Source organism: Artemia sp. Qi Xiang Cuo, chromosome 2, assembly GCF_049724085.1.
Source record: "Artemia sp. Qi Xiang Cuo chromosome 2, ASM4972408v1, whole genome shotgun sequence".
Taxonomy (NCBI): domain Eukaryota; kingdom Metazoa; phylum Arthropoda; class Branchiopoda; order Anostraca; family Artemiidae; genus Artemia; species Artemia sp. Qi Xiang Cuo.
This window is the reverse complement of record NC_142795.1, coordinates 66,195,220-66,221,947: the sequence shown is the minus strand read 5'-3', so window position 1 is coordinate 66,221,947 and position 26,728 is coordinate 66,195,220. Positions and strand designations below refer to the sequence as shown.

Sequence of the window (26,728 nt, the reverse complement as noted above, 5' to 3'; positions counted from 1 at the left end):
GTATAGAAAATTCACAAAAAATACCAGATATTTCGGTCACATATACAGTTACAGTTTTGAGTATTACTGCTGATGACGGTCACTGTATATGTGACCAAAATATCTGGTATTTTTTGTGAATTTTCTATACACTGTCTATTAAAAAAGATTTTATCCCTATTTTGAACTTTTGTTTTATCGTCATGGAAAGGCAGTGTGGTCTCCGAAATTATCTACATTTCTGTTACGTTTTACAAGTCAAACAAACATTTCAGTAAAGTACTAATTATATTCTGGCTTTTAGAAAGCATAGGGGTTTAGAGCCCTACTCATATTAATTTCGGCTCGTTTTGAGTTTGACTCTTGTTGTTTATTCTAATTTCTGTTTGTTTCGGGTTTCATTTATTTATAGATACTTATTTGTGGTAGTTGTAAGCTTGGTAGTTTATGTGATTCTATTTTTGTTCATTTTGGGTTTAATGGAGTTCTTTACTTTTAAAAAAAAACTTAATTTGTGGAAAACAAAATTTTAATTAAAATTCTGTTAGTTTTATATTGACATAGTCTTTTTCAAGGAGAAAGACTGAGCCTCTTCTGAAGTTAAACAACCATCCCTTCTATAAAAAACCTTAAATACCCCCTCGGCATAACTTACAACCCTTGCCCCTAATATCTGGGGTTTGTTTCAACCCGAAAAGCCTTGTTATATGATATTTAGGCTATTTTGAATAGAATAGCTATCTCAAAATTTCTATTAGATGCATTTCGGAACAATACGACGTGTGTGTATGTGGTGGGGGTAGCTGTCTTCCAATCACTTTGACTCTTAAAAAGAGCACTAGAGCGTCTGATTACCAATCCAATGAGCCCCCTTCGAAGTTTATATGACCATGCTTTCTATAAAAACCTTATATGCCCCCAGGGCATAACTTACAACCCTTGCCCTGAGAGCTGGGGGAATTTGTAATCCTCAAACAGTAAATTTTGAACCTTTCAATTATGTTGAACAAAATGGCCATATCAAAATGTTGATCAGAAATGTTTGGGGAAATGATGGTTGCTGGGTGGGGGGGGGGGGAGATTCTCCCTCTGATTACTTTCGACTATTAAAAAGGGCAATAGCCCTCTCAGTTTCCAATCGAATGAGCCCTTTTTGAAGTTTTTACGAAAATGCTTTCTATAAAAACCTTATATGCCCCAAGGGAATAACTTAAAATCCTAGCCCTGAGGGCTGGAGGGGGGGGGGTTGTCATACTCAAAGACATAATTTCCAGACCCTTCAACTAAAGAGCTATATCAAAATGTTGATTGGAAGTGTTTGGGGAAATGATGGGTATAGGGGGTATTTGCCCTCCAATTGCTTTAGAATATTAAGAAGAGCACTAGCCCTCTCAATTCCCAATTGAATGAGCCCTTTTTGAAGTTTCTACAACAACGCTTTCTATAAAACCTTATATGCCCCCAAGGCAAAACTTACAGCCTTTGCAATGGGGGTTTGTCATCCTCAAAGACATGACTTCCAGACCTTTCATTTACATTGAACAAAATGGCTATCTCAAATCTTGATTGGATGTGTTTGGGGAAATGGTGGGCATGAGAGGGGGGTTAGTTACCCTTCAATCACTTTTGCCTAATAAAAAGGACACAAGCCCTTTCAATTTCCAATCAAATGAGCCCCTTTTGAAGTTTCTACAACAATCCTTTCTATAAAAACTCATTTATAGAAATACTTTCTATATATGCCCTCATTGCATAACTTACAACCCTTACCCTGGGTTGTTCTAACTTCCAAACCTGGGTTGTCATCCTCAAAGACCTAATTTCCAGAACTTTCAACACTGTCAAAAAATTTACTATCTCAAAATTTTGATTGGATGTGTTTAGGGAAATGGTGGGCGTGAGAGGGGGGTTAGTTGTCCTCCAATCACTTTCTACTATTAGGAAGAACACTAGCTCTTTCAATCTTCAATCGAATGAGCCCTTTTTGAAGTTTCTACAAAAACCCTTTCTATAAAAACCTTATACACCCCCAGGGCATAACTTACAATCCTTGCCCTGAGGGCTGTGGGGGGAGGGGTCATCCTCAAAGACCTAATTTCCAGAACTTTCACCTAACAAAATGGCTATCTCAAAATTTTTGATTGCACGTGTTTGGGGAAATGGTGGGCCTGAGAGGGGGTTAGTTGCTTTCCCATCACTTTTGACTTTTAAAAAGGGCACGAGCACCTTCAATTTCCAATTGGATGTGCCCTTTTTGAAGTTTCTATGACAACACTATCTATAAAAACATTATATACCCCCAAGACATAACTTACAACCCTTGCCCTGAATGGTGTGGGGGGGTTTGTCATCCTCAAAGACCTAATTTCTGGAACTTTCAACTATGTTGTTCATAATTGCTATCTCAAATTATTGATTCAATGTGTTTGGGGAAATGGTGGGCGTAAGAGGGAGGTTAGTTGCCCTCCAATCCCTTTTGACTATTAAAAAGGGCATTAGCCCTTTCAATTTCCAATTGAATGAGCCGTTTTTGAAGTTTGTACAACAATCAACAATACTATCTATAAAAACCTTATATGCACCCAGGGCATAACTTACAACTGTTGCCCTGAGGAGTGTGGGGGGGGGGGGGGTTGTCATACTCAAAGACCCAATTTCCAGAACTTTCAATTATTTTGAAAAAAATGGCTATCTCAAAAGTTTGATTGGATGTGTCTTGGGAATTGGTGGGCGTAAGAGGGGGGTTAGTTGCCCTCCAATCACTTTCGGCGTTTAAAAAGGGCACTAGCTCTTTCAATATCTAATTGAGTGAGCTCTTTTTGAAGTTTCTACGACAACACTTTTTATAAGAACCTTATATGCCCCAAGGGTATAACTTACAATCCTTGCCATGAGGGGTTTCATCCTCAAAGACCCAATATCCAGAACTTTCTAGTATGTTGAACAAAATGTATATCTCAAAATTTTGATTGGATGTGTTTGGGGAAATGGTGGGCGTGAGAGGGGGGTTAGTTGCCCTCCAATCACTTTCGACTATTAAAAAGGGCACCAGCCCTTTTAATTTCCAATCGAATGAGCCCTTTTTGAAGCTTGTACGACAAAGCTTTCTATAAAAACCTTATATGCCCCCAGGGCATAACTTACAACCCTTGCTCTGAGGGCTTTGGGGGGAGTATCCTCCTCAAAGACATAATTTCCAGATCTTTAAACTGCATTGAATAAAAAGGCTATCTCAAAATTTTGATTGGATGTGTTTGGGGAAATGGTGGGCATGGAATGGGTGTTAGTTGCCTTCCAATCGCTTTTGGCTATTAAAAGGGCACCATTCCTTCCAATTTCCAATCAAATGGGCCCTTTCCAAAGTTTCTACGACACTCCTTTGATATGAAGTGCCCTGGTCTAAAAAAAAAAAAAAAATAATAATGCATTGTGCCAACATTGTACTTTACTTAGGCAGCACTATTGTGCTGCCTATAATATTCCTAGACTTAATGAAAAGTTTAGAAAAATTTTACAGAAACAAAACCTTTCTGTCCCCTTCAAAAACAAACTAAACATTGAATTTTTCTTCAATTCTGGGAAAGACAAAACTGGTTCTAGGCTTTGGAGTGGTGTCTACAGAGTTTTGTCTGTGAAAAGTTTTACAGTGGCAGGGTACTTAAAACTTTTCTGCTCCAAATCATGTTTTGTTGCATCAATTTTGTGTTTTCAGTAAAGGATTAGTTTTTCAGAATTCTACAGATTTAGGGAAATATTACATGTCAGTTTATTTGAACCAAGGTTGCAGATAGCCTATATGTTACATAAACAGCAAATCAATAATTTTTGTTTATTTTAAGTTTTATCTTTACTGTTTAATCCCATCAGAACAACTTTTTTGGAATTTATTAACAAATAAGTCATGACACATCACAAGATGAAAACAAAGAATAAGTATATTATTTAGGGCTATACCTTGGACTATCAGGGGGAGGGGTGCATTGTCAAATAAGAAAGCAGAAATAAGCACAAAAAAAAATATTGACAAAACTGCAAGATCATCACAGTTCCATACAAGGCATGAATCCATCCTTATTAGGTTAGGCTGATACACAACTACAATGACAGTAAAGACTGCAACTAACTTGAAAAAAGGGTTAAGTCCAAGAGCATGACCATATGTAAAGAAAATATGTAAACAAAATAAAAGCAGGCCAGTTCTATCAGATTCCTTATTTTATGCTCTTTCCAAGTATCAGGGTTGCTTTTCCAACAATGCACTGTGCCCCCTCTCCCCTGATGGTCCCAGATATAGCCCTAGGATATATACAAAACTGAAAAAAAAAATTAGTAAAACAATGAAATTCATACTTTATAAAACATGTTATGTTTCTACTATTTAGATTATCTTGCTTCTTTCCATTATTATCCACATTTGTAATGATATTTTTTTTGAATAATTCAATTGTAATCTCTTAGACCAAGCATTTTCACAGGTCAAGAACACAAGAAACTCATTAACAAATAAGACATGACACATCACAAGATGAAAACAACAAAGAAATATATTACTTAGGAGTAGGTGTATATATGGGGTCACCAGGGGCAATTAGGTACATTGTTAGAAAACCAACTATGATAGTTACAAAGAGCACAAAATAAAGAATCTAAAAGTGTTGGTTTTATTCATGAACATGTTTCCTTTAGATGTGCTGGTCAATATATGCAACATTTCATAGCTGATATGGGGACAAGGTAAACATACAACTTGATGCCTTATTTTATGGTCCTTCCAAATGTAGTAATCAATTTAGTTGCAAATGCACCCCCTCCTGATGCTCCCATATATAGCCTTAAAATGTATTTCTGTTGCATCAATGCAATCATATGTTATAGCTCTTATATTAAACTGGTCATAGTTTCAGTCAGCAATTTATTTCCATGTGTGAGAGAATGCATAATTTACCTTAAACTGCATTGTCCAGTGAAATAAAGAATAATCCTGTAGAGTTGCTGGTCAGTGATGATGGGATGCCATTCACCCAATGGCACCCTACTCTGTCTCCCCTGGTTAATTAGACCAGCTCTTGTCAACAGTAATCTTAAAGGCATCAGCAGAGCAAAGGGTGACAACAATATCAGGAAGATTGTTCTAATGGGCTGTGATAAATCACTCTATTAGAGAAGTAATGATTGTGGACTCTGGTATCTGCCCTTTTCCAGGACAACTTCTTACTATCCCCTTTTAGCTTCTATGATTTACCAAAATATTATTTGAAATGATGGTCCTAGCTATAATTACTCCTCCTCAGAAGTTAACACTGTAAAATTCTGATTTTTTTTTTAATTCTAGAATATTTACTTATATCATTCCCAAAAGCACTTCAATTTACTTACCCCCCCCCCTCTAATGTGCAAAGATATATTCAAGTGAATTCATTATTATATTTGGAAAGAATACAAAAAACATAATTAAGTAATGCACTATAAGATTTGTTATGGAATCTTGTATGTATTGACTGATGTTGTGCAGTAGAACTTTACCAAGGAAAAATGAACAGAGAATTTGGTATCAGTATGCAATTAACCCTGTTAATTTACCTTAAATCACACTTGCCAGCAAAAGGATGATATATCATTCTATTGCTGTTAAGCAAGAGACATGTTAAGAAAAAAAATTCTTACATAAACTGTAGTTAATCATTCTTAAAGGCAATTAACCTTGCTTTATCCCCCTCCTAATATGCAAACATAGGCCAAGTCCAATATTATATAGGCTATTTCCTAGCCTAGGCTATGCATTTTGCCACATGTTAGCCAACGCTTTTGCTTCAGCTTAATACCTGTAAATTGAAGCAACACTGATAAGATTAAAGCACTGAAAATGCATGGAAAACATTTAATTTGGGCCTGGCTATATATTTGCACATTAGGAGGGGGGCAGTTAAAATGAAGTACTTTTGAGAATGATTATCTAGCCTATAATTTTTCTGCATACCATGAAGTGAGAACTATGTTCTCAGCATGTTTGCTTCTCAACAGGCCTAACTGTAGCCTACACAGACATTAAAAGTTCAATGGTAGGCCCAAGCCAAAATTTCTCTTTTTGTAGGCTACATCATTTCTATTCTATATTGTACTTTCACCTAATTTTTAAACTCTAGAAATGGGGAAGGAGTAGAAATAGGCTTCCCATGGCATGATTCTAGCTCTGGATTTATTCCTGTAAGGTTCATTTTCCTAACTCAGCTAGCAGACATCCACCACATGGCTAACATGGGAGTGAAGTTAATTTGTGATGCAAATGGATGTTATATTTAGATTGAGGATGCAATTCTAGGTATATATTTGCACATTAGGGGGGTGAGGGTATATTCTGCGAATATATAGATTCTAAGAAATTCATGAATTTCTTAGAAAAACAAAGGAAAGAAGTGAAGATAAAGGCTCTCCCCATGCAAAATGTGTTAACTAGGATTATTTATTCATTTATTAATACCAAGATACGGTAAGCTTTAACAAGCTAGTCGCAGTAAACAATTATTAAAAAGTCTATAACAATGTCAATGACATAACAAAAACATACAGTAACTGAAAACATTGAAAAAAATATTACTGAAACATACAATAGCATACCAACTTAACTGAAACATATATGTTAATAATTGAAACCTACCAAAAAGTAAGCCTACAAAATAACTGAAAACATACTGTCACAAATTAGCTAATACAAAAGTAAAAATATTCTCAAAATGGATTGTGATAGGACCTAGTATAGAAATCTGTAGAGGCTAAACTACTTTTGAAAGACTGGACCATGGTACCTGCAACTATTTCTGATGGAAGTAAATTCCAAGTCTTCCACACTTGGCTTGACAAAAAGTTTTGGCCTAAGATCTTTTCTGTGAAAATGGTGGGCAAATTTTGTGTTGGTGTTGATGGGTACTACTGTATTCTGTAAAAGTGAAAAAGTGAGTTGGGGTGGTATTATCAATATTCCTAACAATGTGGAATGTATTTATTAGGTTGGCTCTATCATGTCTGAACTGGAGAGAGGCAACTGTAGTCTTTGCATTCTCTGGTGGTAAGGTAGATGACTCAGGTATGGTATGAGTTTGGTGGCCCTACGTTGCACTTTCTCAACCCTCTCTCTATCTCTCTTATTAAGGGGATACCATACTGATGAGCAATACTCAAGTATTGGACATATAGTGGATACATAAAGTGAAATCAGTGAATGAAGATTAAACTTAGAAAAAGTATGCCTTAGACGCAGTAATTGGTAATTTGCCTTATGGGTGATATCCGATACATGTTTATTAAATTTGAGACTTGAATCAAAACAAATCCCAAGGTCACAAACATATTCTACACTTGAAATTGATTTACCAACAACGAAGTAATGGTAATATTGAGGGTGTCTACGCAAATAGTGTACAACATTGCATTTAGTTTCATTAATGAACATAGAGTTTGCAGTACACCACTGGCCCAGAGCAACCAAATCCTCTTGAAGTAAAGAAATCTCATGTTCACTCATGACTGAACTGTAGATTTTTACATCATCTGCAAACATTTTTATGGTCAAATTCCTAACAACGCCTGGCAAATCATTGATAAAAAGGCAGAAGAGTACTGGCCCAAGACAACTGCCTTGTGGAACTCCACTTATGACAGACATAGGTGATGACAAAGCATCACCTACTGCAACCTCTTGGGTTCTATTTGTAAGATAAATACCATTATCAGCCATCAATTGAAAATCATGAATCACCTCAAGAAGTTGCGTGTTACAAGATCATCATTTATGGAAACCATGCTGAGCAGAATGCCATAAATTATTTTCCTCAAAATGTGCCTGGATTCTACTCACCACAATTTTCTCCATTATACAGGAAAAGATTGATGTATTTGAAATTGGTCTGTAGTTATTGAAATGGAACTTTGAACCATTCTTGTACAATGGCCTAGTGATAGTTCTTTTCCAAGCTGAAGGACATTTACCAGATGAGAGACAAAGATTAAAGAGATATTTGAGTGGTCCAGCAAGCACTGATGCAAGTTCACATAACATCACATTGGAAAATCCATCAATATCTGGTGCCTTTCCTGGATCAAGATTTCAGAGTGTCAGATAAACCTGCTGGACTGTAACCTCTGAATCAACAAATTCTTTTGTTAAATCTGGAGGAGTAAACTGAGTGTGTGTTTTGGTGTGTGTTTGAGTAAAAACTGAACCAAATACCTTATTGAAAAGTTGTGATTTTACAAAATCATCATCTATATGTGAAAAAGTTTCGGGATCTATAAAGGAAGTGGATGATGGGGATTGTGAAACTTGATTCCTTCTCACATATTTCCAAAATCTTTTTGGGCAACTTTGGACTGATGCTATAACATTTGTCTCCACCTCTTGACGATTTAAACGAAGGGACTTAGTTGCTCTATTTCTAGCTCTTTTATAATTCAATCAAGAATCGAAGGTCTTAAATCTTAAATGATTACGCCACCTTTTTCTTTTAGCATTTGTACAATATACCAAGGAAGGATCTGTTTATTTTTGAAAAACTGTCTACTATTATATATTAGTACATATTGACCTTTACCTTCTATAAGGGCCTGCTTAATAAAATCAAAAGATGTATCAACAGCAGCATTACATTGCTGTAACTCCTCTTGTATAGAAAGAGATGAAATATAATCTGAAAATGCAATGTAATTTCCTCTATCATAATCATATTTGGGAGAATGATTTGGAATATCAGAACAACCTACAACACAGTTTAGTGATATCACCAATACCAAATGATCACTTTTTCCTAGTGGTGGCAAAAACTCAACACTAACAACATCATCTGCATATTATGGAGTAGGCTAAGAATTGTTTTCTTAATATGTTTCCTTAAGTCCAGCTTGACTCTTAAGCTTAAAATACTGGTTGATCAGTTGGCTAATTCAAAAATTTGTATATAGGCTATATATACACTGTCAAATTAGCCATCTGGTGGTATCCTTACTTCAAAAAGCAAACAGCTAAGCCTACTCATTTTACTCCATTTCAATACAGTCTACACTATAAACAGGAAAAAAATCTACTTGCCATGCTCAAATGAAAAAAGAACATCTGATGAACACAAAGATATATCAAGGTTTTGATGCAAAAGTTCATCACACTTAGCCATTTTAAAATAGACGCGAAAATGGGATGTTAATGGTCAAGTTGTCGGAAAAGCGAATTGTGCGAGTTTTTTTGGTAAACAGCTGACAAGACAACCATGATAAAATATCTGCATTTTACTTCCTGGTTCCTGAGCCATCTGTAAAATAAAAAATTTATAGATACCACTTCACATAATTAGATAACATTATAATAGTAAAGTAGATTATCTTGAAAAGAATTTGAAAATTAGACCTCTGACGTGTCACTTGAAAAATGCCTTTCCCCATTTCTGCTGTTGCTGCTACTCTTTTTCCAAATGTTGGGGGAATCTTTGGTGCATTAATCACTAGAAGAGAAGTCAAAACTTGGTATCCGGTAAGGCTCTCTTTACTTAAGCTAATTTAGGGCTAGACTATTACTAAGGGCTCCCTTAATATTTACAGTATGTGCTGGGGAGTGGGAATTGTTAAATTTGTAGTTTAGAATATCATTTTGCTAGGGTAAAAGACCTCTTTTTTCTAGGGTAAAAGACCTCTTCTTCAGCATTCTGGAAAAACAGAGATGGGTTTTTGGACTAGGCTACCCTATTTTATTAGAGCATAATGTAATGTGAGTGCAGGATATAAATGTATAACCACTCCAGGTCATAAGGAGACATGTTTGTAAATTTATACCAAATCATATTATTGACTTACAAATAGGGCCTAAAGTGAATAGGCTATAGGTACCATTTCATGCCTTTTTTTATATTTACTATTTACTTGCACATTAGGGGGGGGGGGTAAATTTTAAACTTACCTTCCATTTACATCAAAAATAAAATTTACCCCCACCCTCCTAATGTGCAAATATATACCCTGAATTGGTATATATAGGGGTGAGGTAAAATTTATTTCCAACAAAAATGATTATTATATTTGGAAAGAGCATAAAAAAAGACATCGTGTGGTATGTTTACTTTATTCATAAGTCAATAATATGATTTGGTAAACATTTACCAACATGTTAAGCAAAGAATTCTTACTTCAAAATAGGCCTAATAATAATTTATTTATGCCCTCTATAGCCTACATACATGATGTACATAGAGGAGTACAGGAAATAAATGAAAAGAAAACTGAAAAATACAAAATTACACTTCTAGCAAAAAGGACAACAACAATTAGCTCATAATACTCAATAACTCAGTACATAACACTCATAAACACTCATAATACATAACACATAAATTGCTGTTTTATTAAAGCAATGAGAAAATTAAGGGGAAAATTTATTATATTTTCTCTAGATTGTCTAAGAAATCAGTCATATTGTTGATCCATTTTAACATTAATATCAAATGTTCTGAATTTTTGTATAATATACCTATTTTTGAACCATAGTGGAATTCCAAGAAAATATTTACAAAACCAGAAAAAGTACATGTGGATATGCTTTTTATCACTTTTACTTAAAAACTTCAAAAATGGAACAGTGAAAAATATATGAGGTGCAAACATTGAATTATAAATTATAGCAAGTGTTTGTTTATCGTAACAACCTTTCACCCTGACTAGCTTGCCATAAGTTTTCTCAGTACAGACAATAACACCAACTCCTGCATAGCTTTAATTGTCAGGCCAAAAGGCAAGCCAAGGTATTTAATGGAATCATTATTAAAGATATTAAGTGATGCCATCCTAATTGAATGATGCTGGAAATTGCTGTTATTGCCTGCCACTAGGAATTCTGTTTTAGTAGGTTCAGTCTCTAATCCTATCTCCTGTAGATGTGAATGTAATATATTAATTGCATTCTGTATTGATATTAAGTTGTCAAAAAATAAAAAAAATATCAGCATACAACAAGTGGCTAATATCAATACTGTCAATCACATATGGGGGTAGGTACCAGGTGGCTGCTCTAATCACATTATTAAATTTAACAGGGCTTAGAACTGACCTAAAATATGCAAAATAATCCTAGTTAACATATTTTCCAGAGGGAGCACCTTTGTCTTCACTATTTTCACTGTTGTACGAACTTTTTTTAACAAAATTGTGAAAAATAAACAAATTTGGGTATAAATTTACAAGTAGTCCTGGTCATAAGGAGACATGTTAAGAAAACAATTCTTAATTTATAATTATATAATGATCCTAGTTGACATACTATCCAAAGGGAGAACATTTATCCTCACTTCTTTCCTTCTTTTTCCAACTTAAACCCCCCTAATGTGAAATTTATACCCATAATTACATTCTGAATCTAAATATAACAAAATGAACTTTACCCCAGCCCCTAAATATATCCAAATCAGGGTATATATTTGCACATCATGGGGGGGGAATTTAAATTCATTTGTGATGCAAATGAAGGTTAGATTTAGAATCAGAATGCAATTTTAGGTATATACTTGCACATTAAAGGGATGGGGATATATACTCTTTTAATATATAGGTTCTGAATTCATGAATTTCTTAGAACCATTTTTTTTTTTTTTTTTTTTTTTTTTTTTTTTATAAAAAAAACCAAGAACAGCTGGGATGAACCTCATCTATAAAAAAAAAAAAAAATATTGCACACATTTCAAATTATATAAAATATTTGGTTGAAAGCATGGCTTTTTTGTATTTTTTTTTTTAAGTTGGAAAAAGAAGGAAAGAAGTGAGGATAAAGGTTCTCCCCTTGGATAATATGTAAACTAGGATCATTATTCTAGATCAATATCATTATTCAGGAATTCAACCTTAAAAATGTTTACAGATGATGTGAATGTGAGATTTCTTTACTCCAAGAGGATTTGGTTGCTCTGGGCTGGTGGTGTACTGCAAACTCTATATTTATTAATGAAACCAAGTGCAATGCTGTGCACTATTTGCATAGACTCCCTCAACATTACCATTACTTTTTTGATGGTAAATCAATTTCAAGTGTGGAATATGTCTGAGACCTTGGGATTTGCTTTGATTCAAGTCTCAAATTTGATAAACATGTGTCAGATATCACCCATAAGGCAAATTACCAATTACTATGTCTAAAGCATACATTTTCTAAGTGTAATCTTCATTCACTGATTTCACTTTATGTATCCACTATACATCCAATACTTGAGTATTGCTCATCAGCATGGCATCTCCTTAATAAGAGAGATAGAGAGAGGGTTGAGAGAGTGCAACATAGGGCCACCAAACTTATACCTTACCTGGTCTTCAGTTCCAACATGATAGAGCTGAGCTAATAAATACATTCCACATTGTTAGGAATATTGATAATACCACCCCAACTCACTTTTTCACTTTTACAAAATACATTAGTATCCATCAACACCAACACAAAATTTACCCACCATGTTCACAGAAAAGAATAGGCCAAAACTCTTTGTCTAGCCAAGTGTAGAAGACTTGGAACTCACTTCCATCAGAAATAGTTGCAAGTACCACAGTCTAGTCTTTCAAAAGTAGTTTAGCCTCTACAGATTTCTATACTAGGTCTTATCAAAATCTGTTTTGAGAATATTTTTACTTTTGTATTAGCTGATTTGTGACCAGTATGTTTTCAGTTATTTTGTAGGCTTACTTTTTGGTATGTTTCAATTATTAACAGATATGTTTCAGTTATTTTGGTTTGCTATGGTACTGTATGTTTCAGTTATTGTGTTTTCAGAGTGTATGTTTCAGTTACTGTATGTTTATGTTATGTCATCAACATTGTCATAGACTTTTTTTTATAATTGTTTAGTGTGACAAGCTTGTTAAAGCTTACTGTATTTTAGTATTAATAAATAAATAAATTATAGGCTAGATATTATAAAGTAAGAATTGTTTGCTTAACATGTCTCCTTATGGCCAGAACTTGTTGTAAATTTATTATACCCAAATTTTACTGCATTTATCCATTTTCAAATAGTCTATATGAAAGTTAAACACCATCACTGTCATCTACCAAAAAGATACAAATAGGCAAATATTGATAAATTTAGGTTAGGTTCGATTAGCTAGATGGCTCTTGGGTGTTTGTTCTATAAATGTTTTTCAAGACTTGGAGAATATACATAAAAATGAAGAATGGGATTGAAAAACTGGAAAAAATAAGGAAAATAGTGAGGATAAAGGTGTTCCCCTTGGAAAATATGTTAACTAGGATCATTTTGCATATTATGAAGTAAGAATCGTTTTCTTAATGAGTCTCCTTATGACCTGGAGTGGTCACATATTTATACCAAGTGTTATAACAAGATCTCTACCTTCTTGGTGAAATTTTCACCAGTAATTCATCATCACAAATTCAAAATGTGGTCTCAGTTTTGACAAGCAATTGAAAATAAAAATAAAATATTTAATACTTACTATTCATAGAATAAATACCAATCAATTAAACTTACATTTTTAGAATCAGGAGACAATCAGCTTTCTGTTAGTATGTGAATAAAACTGAGACACTGAAAGGATATGTACATCAAAATAGGATAATTGATATTTCCAAAAACAGGCCTGTCTGATAAGTCAATGAACTAATAATTTCAAGCCTTTGATCTTAAAGAATTTTAATAATAACCATATTGATGCATAGCTTAGATTTTTGGTATAAGCCTAGGAGATCAGCCATACATAAGGAAACATGTTAAGAAAATAAATCTTACTTCACAACATGCAGAATAATTCTAGTTAGCACATTTTGCAGGGGTGGGGGGGGGCTTTATCTTCACTTCTTTCACTGTCCTACAATTTTTTTTTTTACAAATTTCAGAAAAATGAACATGGATTTCACTCCATTGAGAGAATAGACACAAATATTTAGAAATGTGACAGAAATACAAGGAAAGAAGTGAAAGATGAAGGTTTTTCCTCCTGCAAAATATGTTAACTAGGATTATTCTGCATATTATGAAGTAAGAATTGTTTTCTTAACATGTTTCCTTATGTATGGCTGGTCTCCTAGACTTACACTAGATTTTTAGCTATTTATTGATATATACAATTCTTCTCAATTCGTATTTGGTAACAAGATGTGAGGGTTTAAGTTTTACCTAATTTTGCTCAATTGCATACTATTTTTTTTTTACCCTGGTCATAATAGTAAAATGTCATTAGCCTATGAAAACAAATTTGCATAAATTTATAAAAAGAGCAAAAAGCCCCTAGAAAATTACCTCAGTTTTGCCATGATGTCATTTTGAGAAGTTTTGGGCTCTTTAAAAACCCCTGCAAATGTGCTTTACTATTGAGATTAATTAAAATAATAATCACTATTTCACCTTGTGAAAGCAAGAATGTTGTAACTGACACCCCATGTTAATTGAGGTATGAACCCTATTAGCATTATTGTTTATGAACTTTCTAATCGTGTAATTTGTTTGTTTTTTATATGATACCTCTCAGTTGAGCAAATCAGCAATTTACCTTTATTGTAAGTGTTCCCCACTTTTGTGAAAGCAAAGATTATCATACAACCAGGGCATTAACCTGGGATATTTGTTGTAAGTGTCTAGCTTTAATCACAGACATCCAAGAAGAAGAAGAATAAGAAAAAAGAACTGTTAGTATATAAATATGAATAGGAGAAATGATATGTCATTTGTCATGAAAAAGGCTGGCATTTTCTGAAGCACTCAGCTGTTCTGCCTCCCTGAGGTAAGTAATTGGCCTTTTATCTTGACATTTTGTAAACTTATGGTTTGAAACATGGGTGATTTTTCAGTATTTTGGTCAACAGAAGGATCTAAGAGATAATCAGACAGTATTTTGAGTATACCAGAAAAGAAAGCAAAGGTTCAGTTATATACTGGTGCATAATTTTTTAGCACAGTTCATTAATTTCAAAACAGAATAAGGTTTGGAAACTCAGTGCACAACAGAAGAAAATGTACTACCTGAAATCTGTGAATTGTGATCAAAGGAAACAGAAGACAAAGGTTGAAACTTGCAGGAAGGTTTCCAAGAGATACTATTTAACAGGAAAGGGCATTACAAGAAGAGTTTGTAAAAACTTTTATCTTTTATTTAGTTGCAACTTTGAATGTTTCCAAAATGTATGAATATTATCTAGAAGTCTGTAGTGATGAAGGAAGGACTCTGGTATCTTTATGAATTTATAGGAATATTTTCAACCAAAATTATACTCTGGGCCTCCATAAGCCCAAGAAGGACTTAAGTGACACATGCAAGGAGAAAGATGTTGCCAAAAAAACATTGTATTGAGCTGCCAAAACCAAAAAAGAAGAGTATTGAATAACATGTCCTCCTAATGATTGAAAGTATTGTGTACCTATTCTGACATTTCTGAAGTCATTGCTTGTTCCTTCCCTAACTGTAAAAGTCTAAAGCCTATTGCATATTGGTGCTTCCCTGAAAATGAATTATATTACAGATATTTTCTTTTCCAGTTATTATAGCATTGAAAATGGCAATAAAAATTGCAGTTAAATAAAATCTTGAACTGATTCCCTTTCAATAAATAATATCATTATATATCAACTGTTCAGTTTAATTTTATTAGTTCTTTCCAAGACTGTTCAAGATACACAAGGCCATATCCAAGGGGAAGATTGCCCTTTTTGGCCAACTATCTAGGGCTAAACGGAAAGCAGGTCGTCTGCAGTTAGGGTGGGAGGAAGTCATAAAGAAAGATTTAAAGGAAAAGTTCAACTTTAATACTTTTTTATTTAAGTGACTCATTTCTACTTCATATTCAAATAAATCATAATTAATTCCAAGAGAAACATTGTACCCTAGCTGCCTTCATTATTTGAAGGCAGTCTTCATTATATGATCTTAAAGAAAAAGTGACAATGAACTGAACAAACTTGTATATACGAACTTGTATAACCATATACAAGCAATATACTGAGCTAAGGGACACACACTCACATATATACACATGCACTGCTAGTGGAAGGATATACAGGGTTGGATTTGATGCTAGGGGGGATGAGGCTGGCAGTGCAAAACCTTCACATGTTTTTGTTTGGGGGGGGGGGCATGAAGGGAAGTTATCTCCCATGATTTTTGGAACGAAATATCGCTAATAAGTTGTTTTTTTTCTGGGGTGGGGGTTGGTTCATGGATGGTGGACCAGGTGTCAGCTCCCATGCTTTTTGGAATAAAATATCGTATTTTTTTTGGGGGGGGGAAGGAGGGAGGGCCAGGGGTTAGTTCTCATGATTTTTAAAATAAAATATTGTTAATAGGTTTTTTTCTTGGAGGGGGGGGGGTCGGGCCAGAGGTGAGCTCCCCTGATTTTTTTGAATTAAATATTGTTAATAAGTTGTTGTTTTTTTTGGGGGGGGGGTAGGGATATGAGGGAGGGCAAGGGGTCAACTCCCATGATTTTGAAATAAAATGGCGTTAATAAGTTTTTCTCTTTTTTTGGGAGGGACAGGGCCAGGGGTCAGCTCCCATGATTTATGGAATAAAATATCGTTAATAAATTGATTTTTGGGGGGGGGGGGTGTTTCAACCCTGGAGTTTTTTTTATATGATCTTTGGTCTATTTTGATCAAAATAGCTATCTCAAAAATTGGATCTCATCGATTTTGGGAAAAGAGGGCATGGGGAAGGGGGCTAGATGCCATCCTGTCGCTTTTGACTCTTAAAAATGGAACTAGAACTTCCAATTTCCAATCAAATGAGCTCTGCGAAGTGTATATGACCGCCCCTTCCATATAAACCTTATATGCCTCCAGGGTATAACTAACAATAGTTGCTCCTGGGGGGCTGTTATAACCCTGGAGTTTTGCTATATGATCTTTGGTCTATTTTGAACATAGTGTCTATATCAAGAATCCATTTGGATGCATTTGGGGAAAAGAGGGCATTGGGGAGGGGGGGTTAGTTGCTCTCGGATCACTTTTGACTTTTAAAAGGAGAACTAGAACTTTCAGTTTCTGATCATTTGAGTCCCCTCCAAAGTTTATACGATTACTTTGACTTACTTACTTTACTTATGTCTCCTGACAGGCGCTGCTTGGCGTAGATAGTGACGTCTGCCTCCTCCATCCACTTCGGTCAATGGCAAGCGTTTGCACATCACTCAACCTGATATTTTCCATCACCAGGAACTCGGACAGGCTGTCAGACCATCGTTTCTTCGGTCGGCCGCGAGGTCGCTCCCAATCGGCTTTGACAGGGTCGAAGTCATGGATTGTTTTCGCAGGTATGTGTGGAGGCATTCGAAGTAGGTGTCCGAACCATACGATTACCCTTTCCATAAAAACCTTATATGCCCCCAGGGTATAACTTACAATGTTTGCCCCAGGGCAAGCAGGGGGGCTGTGTTGACCCCAAAGTTTCTGTTATCTGATCTTTAAACCATTTTGTGCAAAATGACTCTCAAAATTTTGATCAGATGCACTAGGGGAAGAGACAGTGTATGGGGGGGGGACTAGTTGCCCTCTGCTTACTTTTGACTCTCAAAAAGGGAACTAGAACTTTGAATTTCCAATCCATTGAGCCCTCTCTAAAGTTTATACAACCACCAATTCCATTAAAAACCTTATGTGCCCCCAAGGCATAACTTACAACATCTGTCCCTGGGCTCTGGGGGGTTTTGTCAACCCTGGAGTTTTTGTTATTTGGTGTGTTTGGGGAAAACGTTGTTGGGAGGGGGAGCTGGTTGCTTTCCGTTCTCCTTTGACTCTTACAAAGTGAACTAGAACTTTGAATTTCCAATCAAATGAGCCCTCTCTAAAGTTTATACAACCACCAATTCCATTAAAAACCTTATGTGCCCCCAAGGCATAACTTACAACCTCTGTCCCTGGGCTCTGGGGGGTTTGGTCAACCCTGGAGTTGTTGTTATCTGGTGTGTTTGGGGAAAACGTTGGGGGGGGGGGCGGGCTGGTTGCTTTCCGATCTCCTTTGACTCGTACACATTGTAAAAGAACGACAACATGAATTTTTTGGAAATTTCCAGTACTGAACTACCTCCCGCTATATTCTTGTTCACTACAACATTTCTCTTTTGTCTGTGTAGTAGAACTATATTCGGGTCTATGTTCATTAATGTTGTAAAATACGGGTTGGTAGGAATTTATGCACATTCTTTAGGACTTGTTATGAAGTCACAGTGTGATACGTATCGTACGCTTACACATAATTTCCCAAATGCGGAATGCATAATAAGTTTGTACATTTCTTTTTCAACTTTACTTTTTGCCATTGAGCTTTTACTGACAAAGATGTCAATAAATGTTTTCAAGTAGGGTTTCTGATTGAATTGCAGGGCCCTGTGTATTTTTGCAGGGATCGGCCGCAGTCACTTTTGTCACTTTTTTGGGGACCTGTCACTTTTTGTCACTATTTCTGTCATTTTGTCACTAAAGTCACTTTTTTCGACGTTTCGGACCTAATTTTTTTGGTGAAACAGTATGTTATAGTTGACTGTCGACTGTAGCATAATTCATAAAAAAAGGTAAGTCTTTTTTTGATAGTTTGGACTGTATTTCAAGACGCACAATGTCTATGACTGTGATAGACGTGGTTAGTGTGTGTGTGTTAAAATCTAGGCTTTTGCAGATAAGATGATAGATTGAATTAGTTCTACCTTACCATAACTGCCTATGGTTCTTTTCAGGCCCTTGGTTTACTTAGCACCCTTTCTTGCCTGGTTGCTTAACAAATAGACAGTTAGGCCAAGATTCCTTCTGTATTTTTTCAGTGTTAGCCAGTTTCTTTGATTTTAGACCGCTTCCTGCAAAAGGCATGCATGCCCACGGGTCTGAGGACGTCAAAATGTAAGATTAAATTCGTGTTTTCATTGGTTTTGTCAGTTTGTATTTGTATTAGCTTTATATGTTTTCGAATTCCGTCCTAAAACCCATTCGTATATCAGATCGCTGTAAAATAATGGGCAAGATAAAATTTTTGGAGAGCTGGCTCAGTAGGGAAGCCGGTGCTGGGCATAAAGTTAAAAAGTGGTGCACAAAAGGGAGTGACAGCTCGTACTATTGTATAGTTTTCAAAAAGACACTCAGCTGCCAGAAACGGTTCCAGGCCCTTCTTCAACATGCAGCTGCACAAGATCACAAAAAGAATGCTTCTGTAATGTTAAACCAGCGCCAGTTGAGACTCGCTGCATCAGCTCCAATCGGAAACCACGAAAACTCACAGAGTGACGATAGCGTACCATAAAAGAGTCTGGAAATGCTCCGCGAGCGAGATGCAGCATCAAGGGAGGAGATAGTTTGGGTTTTGAAGAGTATTGCTAGTTCTTTTGCTGCAGCTTCGTGCGATCATATTGCCGAGGTGTTCCAAACAATGTTCCCTGATGCTGTACCAGAAGGCTTGTCGTTAAATGCTAAAAAAAATTACATGCTTGTTGACGGAGGCTATTTATCCGTACTTTTGAGGAATTTTTGTCGAAGATATCCAGAATTCTGACTTTGTGCGGGAATATGATGAAACAACGAACAGTGGTGGGGTAGAGGAGCTCCAAATAAGAATTTGATACTGGTCAAAAGAGCGGAAACAAGTGGCTAGTCGGCATTTTTAGATATATTATATGGGACATGAAACCAGTGAAGATCCAGAAAATCCTGCAGAGTATTGAAGATGCAGAACTTTCACTTGAGAGATTGCTGATGCTTGCAAATGATGGCCCAGTGTCAATAAGAAAGTGTGGCCCATCATAGACTCAGAAAAGAAAAAAAGGTATTCAAAAGGCCTATTGAATATTTTATTCAATAGAATCAGTTTAGTATTAATAAAATGATTGATTGATGATTGATTGAATATGGGAACCTGCAACATTCATGCAGTGCATAATGCATTCCTGAAAGGGCTGCAAGAACCCGGGGAGGAGTGCCCTGATATGACCATCGCTGTTTACCACTTTTTCACGGGATGGCCAGCTCGTTCTGACAATTTCAACCAATGCCAACGGAAAGTTAAAGTTCCCCAGCGCAAGTTTATGAAGCACGTCCCCACAAGATGACTCACCATAGAGGAAGCAGCAAGCCGCTTGATGGAACAGTGGCCTCCATTGATTGAATATTCTTGCCCACGAATGCTAGAATTCGTGCCAAAGAAAAATTGTCTGGAGCACCTGATGTCAAATGCAAAATATTTGAAAATTGTAAAATGGCTAAAAAAGCAAACAATTAAAGCCGAAATTGGGTTTATTGTAAGCTCTGCAGCAACTTTCATTGTTTTTACCGGTGTATTTCAACAACAGGAGCCGTTAATTCATGGGGTACACTTTGAGCTGAGACGGTTATGCACAGTTCTTTTGGGGCAGATTGTACCGGCTGATGATGTCAATCTCCGGATCCTCGGTGGTTTTGATGGCTTAGTTCGTATTGTAGATGTTTACCTCCAGCAACCCTTGTGTAATGATTGCTGCCCTGGATTCTTAGATTCTGGATTCTTAGATTGGATTCGTTATTCTGAGACAGTAAATTTTTTTTTCTGAGAATTTGAAAGCATATCAAAGCTGCTGTACAGTACCTGCTGACAAAATGCCCTGTGAACAACGAGTTTTTCCGAAGCCTTGCCTGCCTAAGCCCTCCCAGTCCAGATTGCCAAAGAACGAGTTGCAGTGATATCTTCCACATTGCGAGAGAACTTCCATTTGAGACGGACATCGAACAAGTCCAGGGAGAATGGTTGTTATTACAGTCAGATCCTGTGCCGCTACCCACGGAGAGTACTCGAATCGGCAGCTATAGGCAAAAGTTCCTGGAACTGAAGACACCATCTTGTGAAACCAAATATCAGACCCTAGGTCGGATCGTCTGGGCAGCTCTGTCGCTCTGTCATGGAAGTGCAGACGTAGAGAGACGATTTTCTCGGTCAGCTCTGCTGATGACTAGCCTTCAAGCGTGTACAGAAGAACGGACACTGAATGCTAAGGCTTTTGCTGCGGATGAGCTCCGCGACTATGGGAGCAGACCAGTGTGTGTGCTGATCACAAAGAAGGTGCTTTGTCTGGGTAGATCAGCTAGAGCCAGCTATAAACTATTCGTTATTGAATGAAGACAATAATAATCAGAGAGAGAGAGAAGCTTGAAGCTGAGAAGGAAGATTCTGGACAAGAAATCCAGGAGATGGTGCGGAAGAAGCAGAAAATAACGGCCATAGAGTCAGACATTGTACGAAAAAAAAAGAGAAGGTTAAGAAGAAGGAAATAGGCGATACCCATCTGAGAGAGACAGGGGAACGGTTGAAGAAAGCTGTGGAAGAGAAGGACTTCCTGAACATTGGTCTTGCTCAAAGTATGCTGGAAGCAGCATTTAAAGCTCGCTCCGGAGAAAGGGAAAGGGTAGAGGATGCTGAATCGGTTGAAGTACTTGTTCTGAAGAGGAAATCTTAACTAATTGATCGCCTTTCGAAAAAGTCAAAGAAGTGATGACATAATATCCAGTAATTGCTTATACCTAGTCGCGGCGGACGCTTGTTATTCAATAAATCAGTTTTCGTTCCTAGTGCCATAATCGAAAACGTACATTTACTGAAGTTGTCGTTTGCATAAGTAAATAAAATCAGTTCAAGAAAAAAATAAGGATTTCAGGCTTTCTGTCAGTAACTTCTCGGGCTCTCATAGGCCTGTGATGATCTTACGGTAGTAATTTTGATCCTTGTAATCCATCTGACTATGCTCTGTCGGCTTCTGAGCTGTCACTTTTTGTCACTTTTTTGGTGTCCTCAAGTAACTAAAGTCACTTTTTTCGTGCACCTCGTCGTGGCCGACCCCTGTTTTTGTGACCCTCAAACCATTGCTCACCATCCATCGCAAAAGCACATGGTGAACAACAATATTCTGTTTCGGGTCCGGATCGGAAATGAATTTATGTTTGGAGCGGGTCCAGTGTATGCCTAGATGCTCAACCAAAGACCAATTGTATGGGCTCAATGAGTCCTCGGTTAAAGTTTTATTCACACATGGTAATACAAAATCATTGACAGAATCGTTAAGCTACACTTTCACGTGTCTATCCATTTCAAATAACTATCTTTTTAGCTCATTGTACTCGAAAGTTTAAATGTCAGAGATGTCAAAGGGTGTTTCAAGCCATTTATAATTGCCAAGTGGTAAACAATATTGACACAAAGTCGTGGGATGTAGTGAATGCATGTCAGGACAAACTGCTTAAGATTTTACACCGGTGTCTTGCCTAGTTAGATCTGTTGTTAACACGTGATCCCCAAGAAAAACATACCCACCCCTCATTGATCCTTCTACAAAAAGGTGTTGATCCACATCGGTGGTCAACCCTATTTCCTCCTTACTAATTTTTAGAATTAAGTCCATCACCAAATGAGGAGTGGAAAAATAATAGTCAATGTCTAGCCCAAACTCTGAATAAATTTGATCTGTGTTTTACAGACAATATCTAAAAGAGTTTACACGTCACTGGCCCAGTACATTCTACAATAATCCCAACCATTTTTAAAATTATCTCTAGCCCATACCCTCTTAGCAAATTCATATTCTTCGGTAGTGCATTCACTATTGGTAAGTGAATTATAGAATGCTTCAATTGGGGGTAGTTTCTCCTCACTTAATGGTGCGTCAGAACAGTAATATTCATATGCATATATGCCTTTACAGGTCAGTAAATCATACGTTTCACTGTCTGGAAAGTGCTGTTTAAGCAGAGGAAAACTCAAAATTTTCGCTTTTCTGCACTTGAATGAGTTTAATGAGAGCCCTGGGGAAGAAATTGAAAAAGTCTAAAAAACAGATTTTATTCCAGCACATACGTCCATTATCCACTGCCTGCCATTTTAATTTGAGAAGCACCATTTTCTCAGCAGATTTGGGAATAATATTGTAGGAAAATAAGTTGTTTACCCATGGACTATCTACTCCCCTTCCCTCCCTGTGCATACGTACCAAAGCCGGTAAAACAAACTTCGAGTCATAATTTGAATTGTGAATGAAACCGGTATAAAAAAAACTGCTGGCTTACATTCAAATTGCATGATTGGTGTGCCACACCACGAAAATTACTGGCACCTGACGATATTTCCTGCCACAAGTGGTCGTGATGCCTGACTTTCCTCTTTCCCCCTATTTCCCCCCTAATCCCTTTTCCCTTAGTCCCCTTTCAAATTTCTCATTGCTCAGTTAAAACATTTTTTGATTTTCATTACTTGAATAATACTCTAAGAATAATAAAATTGGGCAATGGTCACGTCTCAAACATAAAAAGGACCTATTTTTATTGAAAATTAATTTAGTCGATGCCTTGTTAATACGCTTATTGTCGTTCAATTTTTTGATTAGTTTTAACATTCATATAGTGTTAGGATTGTATCTTTGTGCGTGGGCATATGAAACCGCAATAGCTTGATGTTCTTTAATACGATTCGGAAAATGTGGTTAGTTCCCATCCACTAGCTTAGCTTCACAATCCAAACTTATTTTATCGCTTTGCAGGAGTGTATTCTGAAAATTTTGAAAGCTCAAAATTGCACGGGCACCCGAAACTGTTTTCACCAATTGATAGCTATGATGCCTGCAGTGCTTCATATGATTTTGTCGCTTTAAATCATTCCAAAATCTAGACAGGCATATGTACCATGAGTAAGATGCGATGTATTTAAAATACCAAAATAAAGTTCCTTTCTAAAGATAATTCCGATTTCTTATAATTAAGCTAAATCTAGTTGCAAAAATGAAAAGTCCTTAATCAGCAAAAAGAGAAATTGCATTTCTAGCTTCAGTCAGACAACGGCGCTAGTCGTTCGAATTTCGCTAAGATAATTGTAGCAAAAAAAAAATGCAATGCATAATATTTCCAAGGAAGTTTAAAAGGCAAAAAACTGTGTGAACTCCTGAATCATCTGAAAAATCTTTAAGAGATTATTGGACAAGGGTTCCCGTCCTTGCTCCACATAAGCCAATGGCAGGCAGCCCCTAGAGCGCAGGACGAAGGAACTGCGTTTGGGAGTGGGGTAAATGTGTTTTTTAATTGGAATGTTAATTCAGACCTGAAATGGTTCGTACCGCAAATAATCTCGGTCAACATTATTGTCATTGAAGTGACACGTTGCACTACAGCTAAGCATGTAAGTTCAATAAATCTATTGTCTTTTTATATGTGTTTGTTTCTCTTGTATGTCTGAGTCAAGTCCAATAATAGGTAATTAGTTCGCCAGTCTCCAAGGTAAATGCTCCCAAAGGAATCTGATCTCCAGATAGCTCAAGACAGGGGAAGCCACATTTGTATGTCTACATATTCAATTTTCTCTCATTAATTGAGAGCGGCGCTAGCCTAGTCGACACAATCTCCAGCACTATAAGTGGCGCTATAGGAGAAATTTCTATCACCACAGTAGCGAATCTTCCCATTACCACAATATAAATTCTTTTATCGCTACAAATGGCGCGTGTCGGAAATTGGAGGAAAACTGCGAACTAGTTAGGCTATTTAAACTTTGTAATTCAAATTTAATTTTTTAGATACACAGACACAAATTTAAAAGGAACAGACATTGCCCTAATATTCAATTATCGTAAAACACTTATATCTAATTGGATTTTATACAATAACACAAAATAGTACCCTTAAAATTATCAGCTGGTCGCAACGGACCAAAAACAAAAAAACATGACAGAAAATACTTCCTTACTATATGTTAACAATTTAGTAGCAAAAAATAGAGAGATTTCAAAATATACCCCGGAATACAATGGTCAATCAGATATTGACGAATTTAATATCCAATTGACCCAGTTTGTACAATTAACAAAAACAGACGTTGGAGCGTTAAAAGACATGCTGCTTCTACGATTAAGAGGCCACAACTTAACCTTTCTAAAACAGGTCGAGCATACCATAGGAAATAACGCCAACTTGCCAATAAATACGGTTGATGACTTATTAAAAGCATTCAAAGAGAGATTTATAGAAACTATTTCAATAAATAAATCAAAACATGGATTAATGAGCTTTGATTTTTCACAAACTATAAGGGAATACCTGGATAATATATGCACTTCTGTAGAGGCACAATACGGACGTGGTTCCAGACAACTGTATGAAAAAGTCATACTAAATACCTTTTTGCAAGGGCTACCCCCAAAACTATATCGATTAGTAATATCCAAGAATATTCAGACGTTGGATCTTGCAGTCCAAGAGGTAGAACGACTAATCGAAGTTGATAAAATGGTTGCTAATCATAGTAATGCAAAAATAAACAGCATAGGCGACTCAAACGCGAACCTAATCTTCAAGGGCGATCAGACATCCCCCAAATTCTTTTTAAGGGATAACTCCCCAGTAGCACAAAAAAACAAAACGCCAGAACCTGCTAGGCAGAAAACAGTACGTTCTCAGCCCATTAACCCTACAATAATAAGGTGCTATAACTGCAATCGTGTTGGCCATAGAGCAAGAGAGTGCCACTACGTCACCAATCCCATACCAAGAACTGCTGTCAGTAATATGCAAAATTACGGTAACCATTTGTTCAGAAAAACAAATATTTGTACCGGTCATTCAATAATCTATAGCCAGGGAGGATTGCACCAATCAGTACCTTATAATGCATACCAACCAAATTTGTACAGCCCTTTCCCCAACAGGCAAATTAATTACCGGTTTGAAAACCCAAATACTCGCCAAGGCCAATATAAGGCGATAATGCAACATGGATAAAATGAAAATTGGCCGATGAAAAGTAAAAGTTTCAAACGCCACAGGCGCTGGAAATTCGTACCATCAAATGGTATTGAGCCGAGACATACCAATTACAATACTAATGTATTGCAACTAAAGGCAGAAGTAAATAATTTGAACATGAATACTGAGCCTAGTAAGTCTGATTATCTATTACATGCACAGAGAAGTTAAATAAATCATCATGGAATCGCTTCAGTCCCATCAGAAAACTAAGCTGAACCCCGAGTGTGCCAAGGATAATTAATAAGTCCAACACAATAATAGTGACTTCTTGTAGTGATATTATTAACAAGTTACCTATTTTTAATGATTTCTGTGTAGAAAACGTTTACTTTGCGGCCTTAGTTGACAGTGGAGCTACTGTAAATATCATAAACTCTTGCGTATTTAATACGTTGCCTCTGCACATTAGGCGACAAAAGAACCCTAATAATCACAATTTAACAAGTATTACAGGTCGGAAATTAAATACAAAAGGGTCAATTTGCTTAAACATAAAAAGATACAGTAGAGCCTTTACGACAAACTTGATTATATGCGACAATCTCCCTGATGAAGACCTTCTATAGGCAAATTTTCTAAGGTTTAATAGAATAATATTAGACGTAGCCAACGAGAGGCTGGTCTACCCAGCTAAGGTGGGGGAAGAAGTTTCTACCTTAAGAAATCGTAACAGAGGTTACGAAGATAACATAACAGTAAACAAAATTTCTAGTGGTATAATGTCGAAGTATTTTGAACCCCATGTCTCGGCAAGACAGGGCATAATTGAGAATTTGTTCAATTATCCTGAGAGATATCGCAGAAATGAAGTAAATTTAAATAATAACAGTATTGAATCTGCGAAAATAAAAATAGGAGATATGCGACAGTACAGATCAAATGAAATTAAGAAAATAGTGGAATTGTGGAAAAACATAGTAAAACCCAACGTGACGCCACAAGATGCCGCAATGGCGCATTATAGCGCCAGCATGAATCTAATAAACAATGAAAATGAA

The 26,728-nt window shown here is 36.4% G+C and overlaps 1 protein-coding gene across 1 annotated transcript in view; it reads left to right on the top strand.

Annotated features, from left to right (window-relative positions):
• Positions 1-9,274: 9,274 nt before the first annotated feature.
• The window catches only part of Tspo (Translocator protein), a 43,304-nt gene continuing 25,850 nt past the window's right edge, over positions 9,275-26,728 (top strand). Inside the window, exon 1 of the mRNA XM_089102661.1 lies at positions 9,275-9,493. Coding sequence (XP_088958787.1) covers positions 9,392-9,493 — 102 coding nt within the window. The 5' untranslated portion in view covers positions 9,275-9,391. The remainder of the gene's footprint in view (positions 9,494-26,728) is intronic.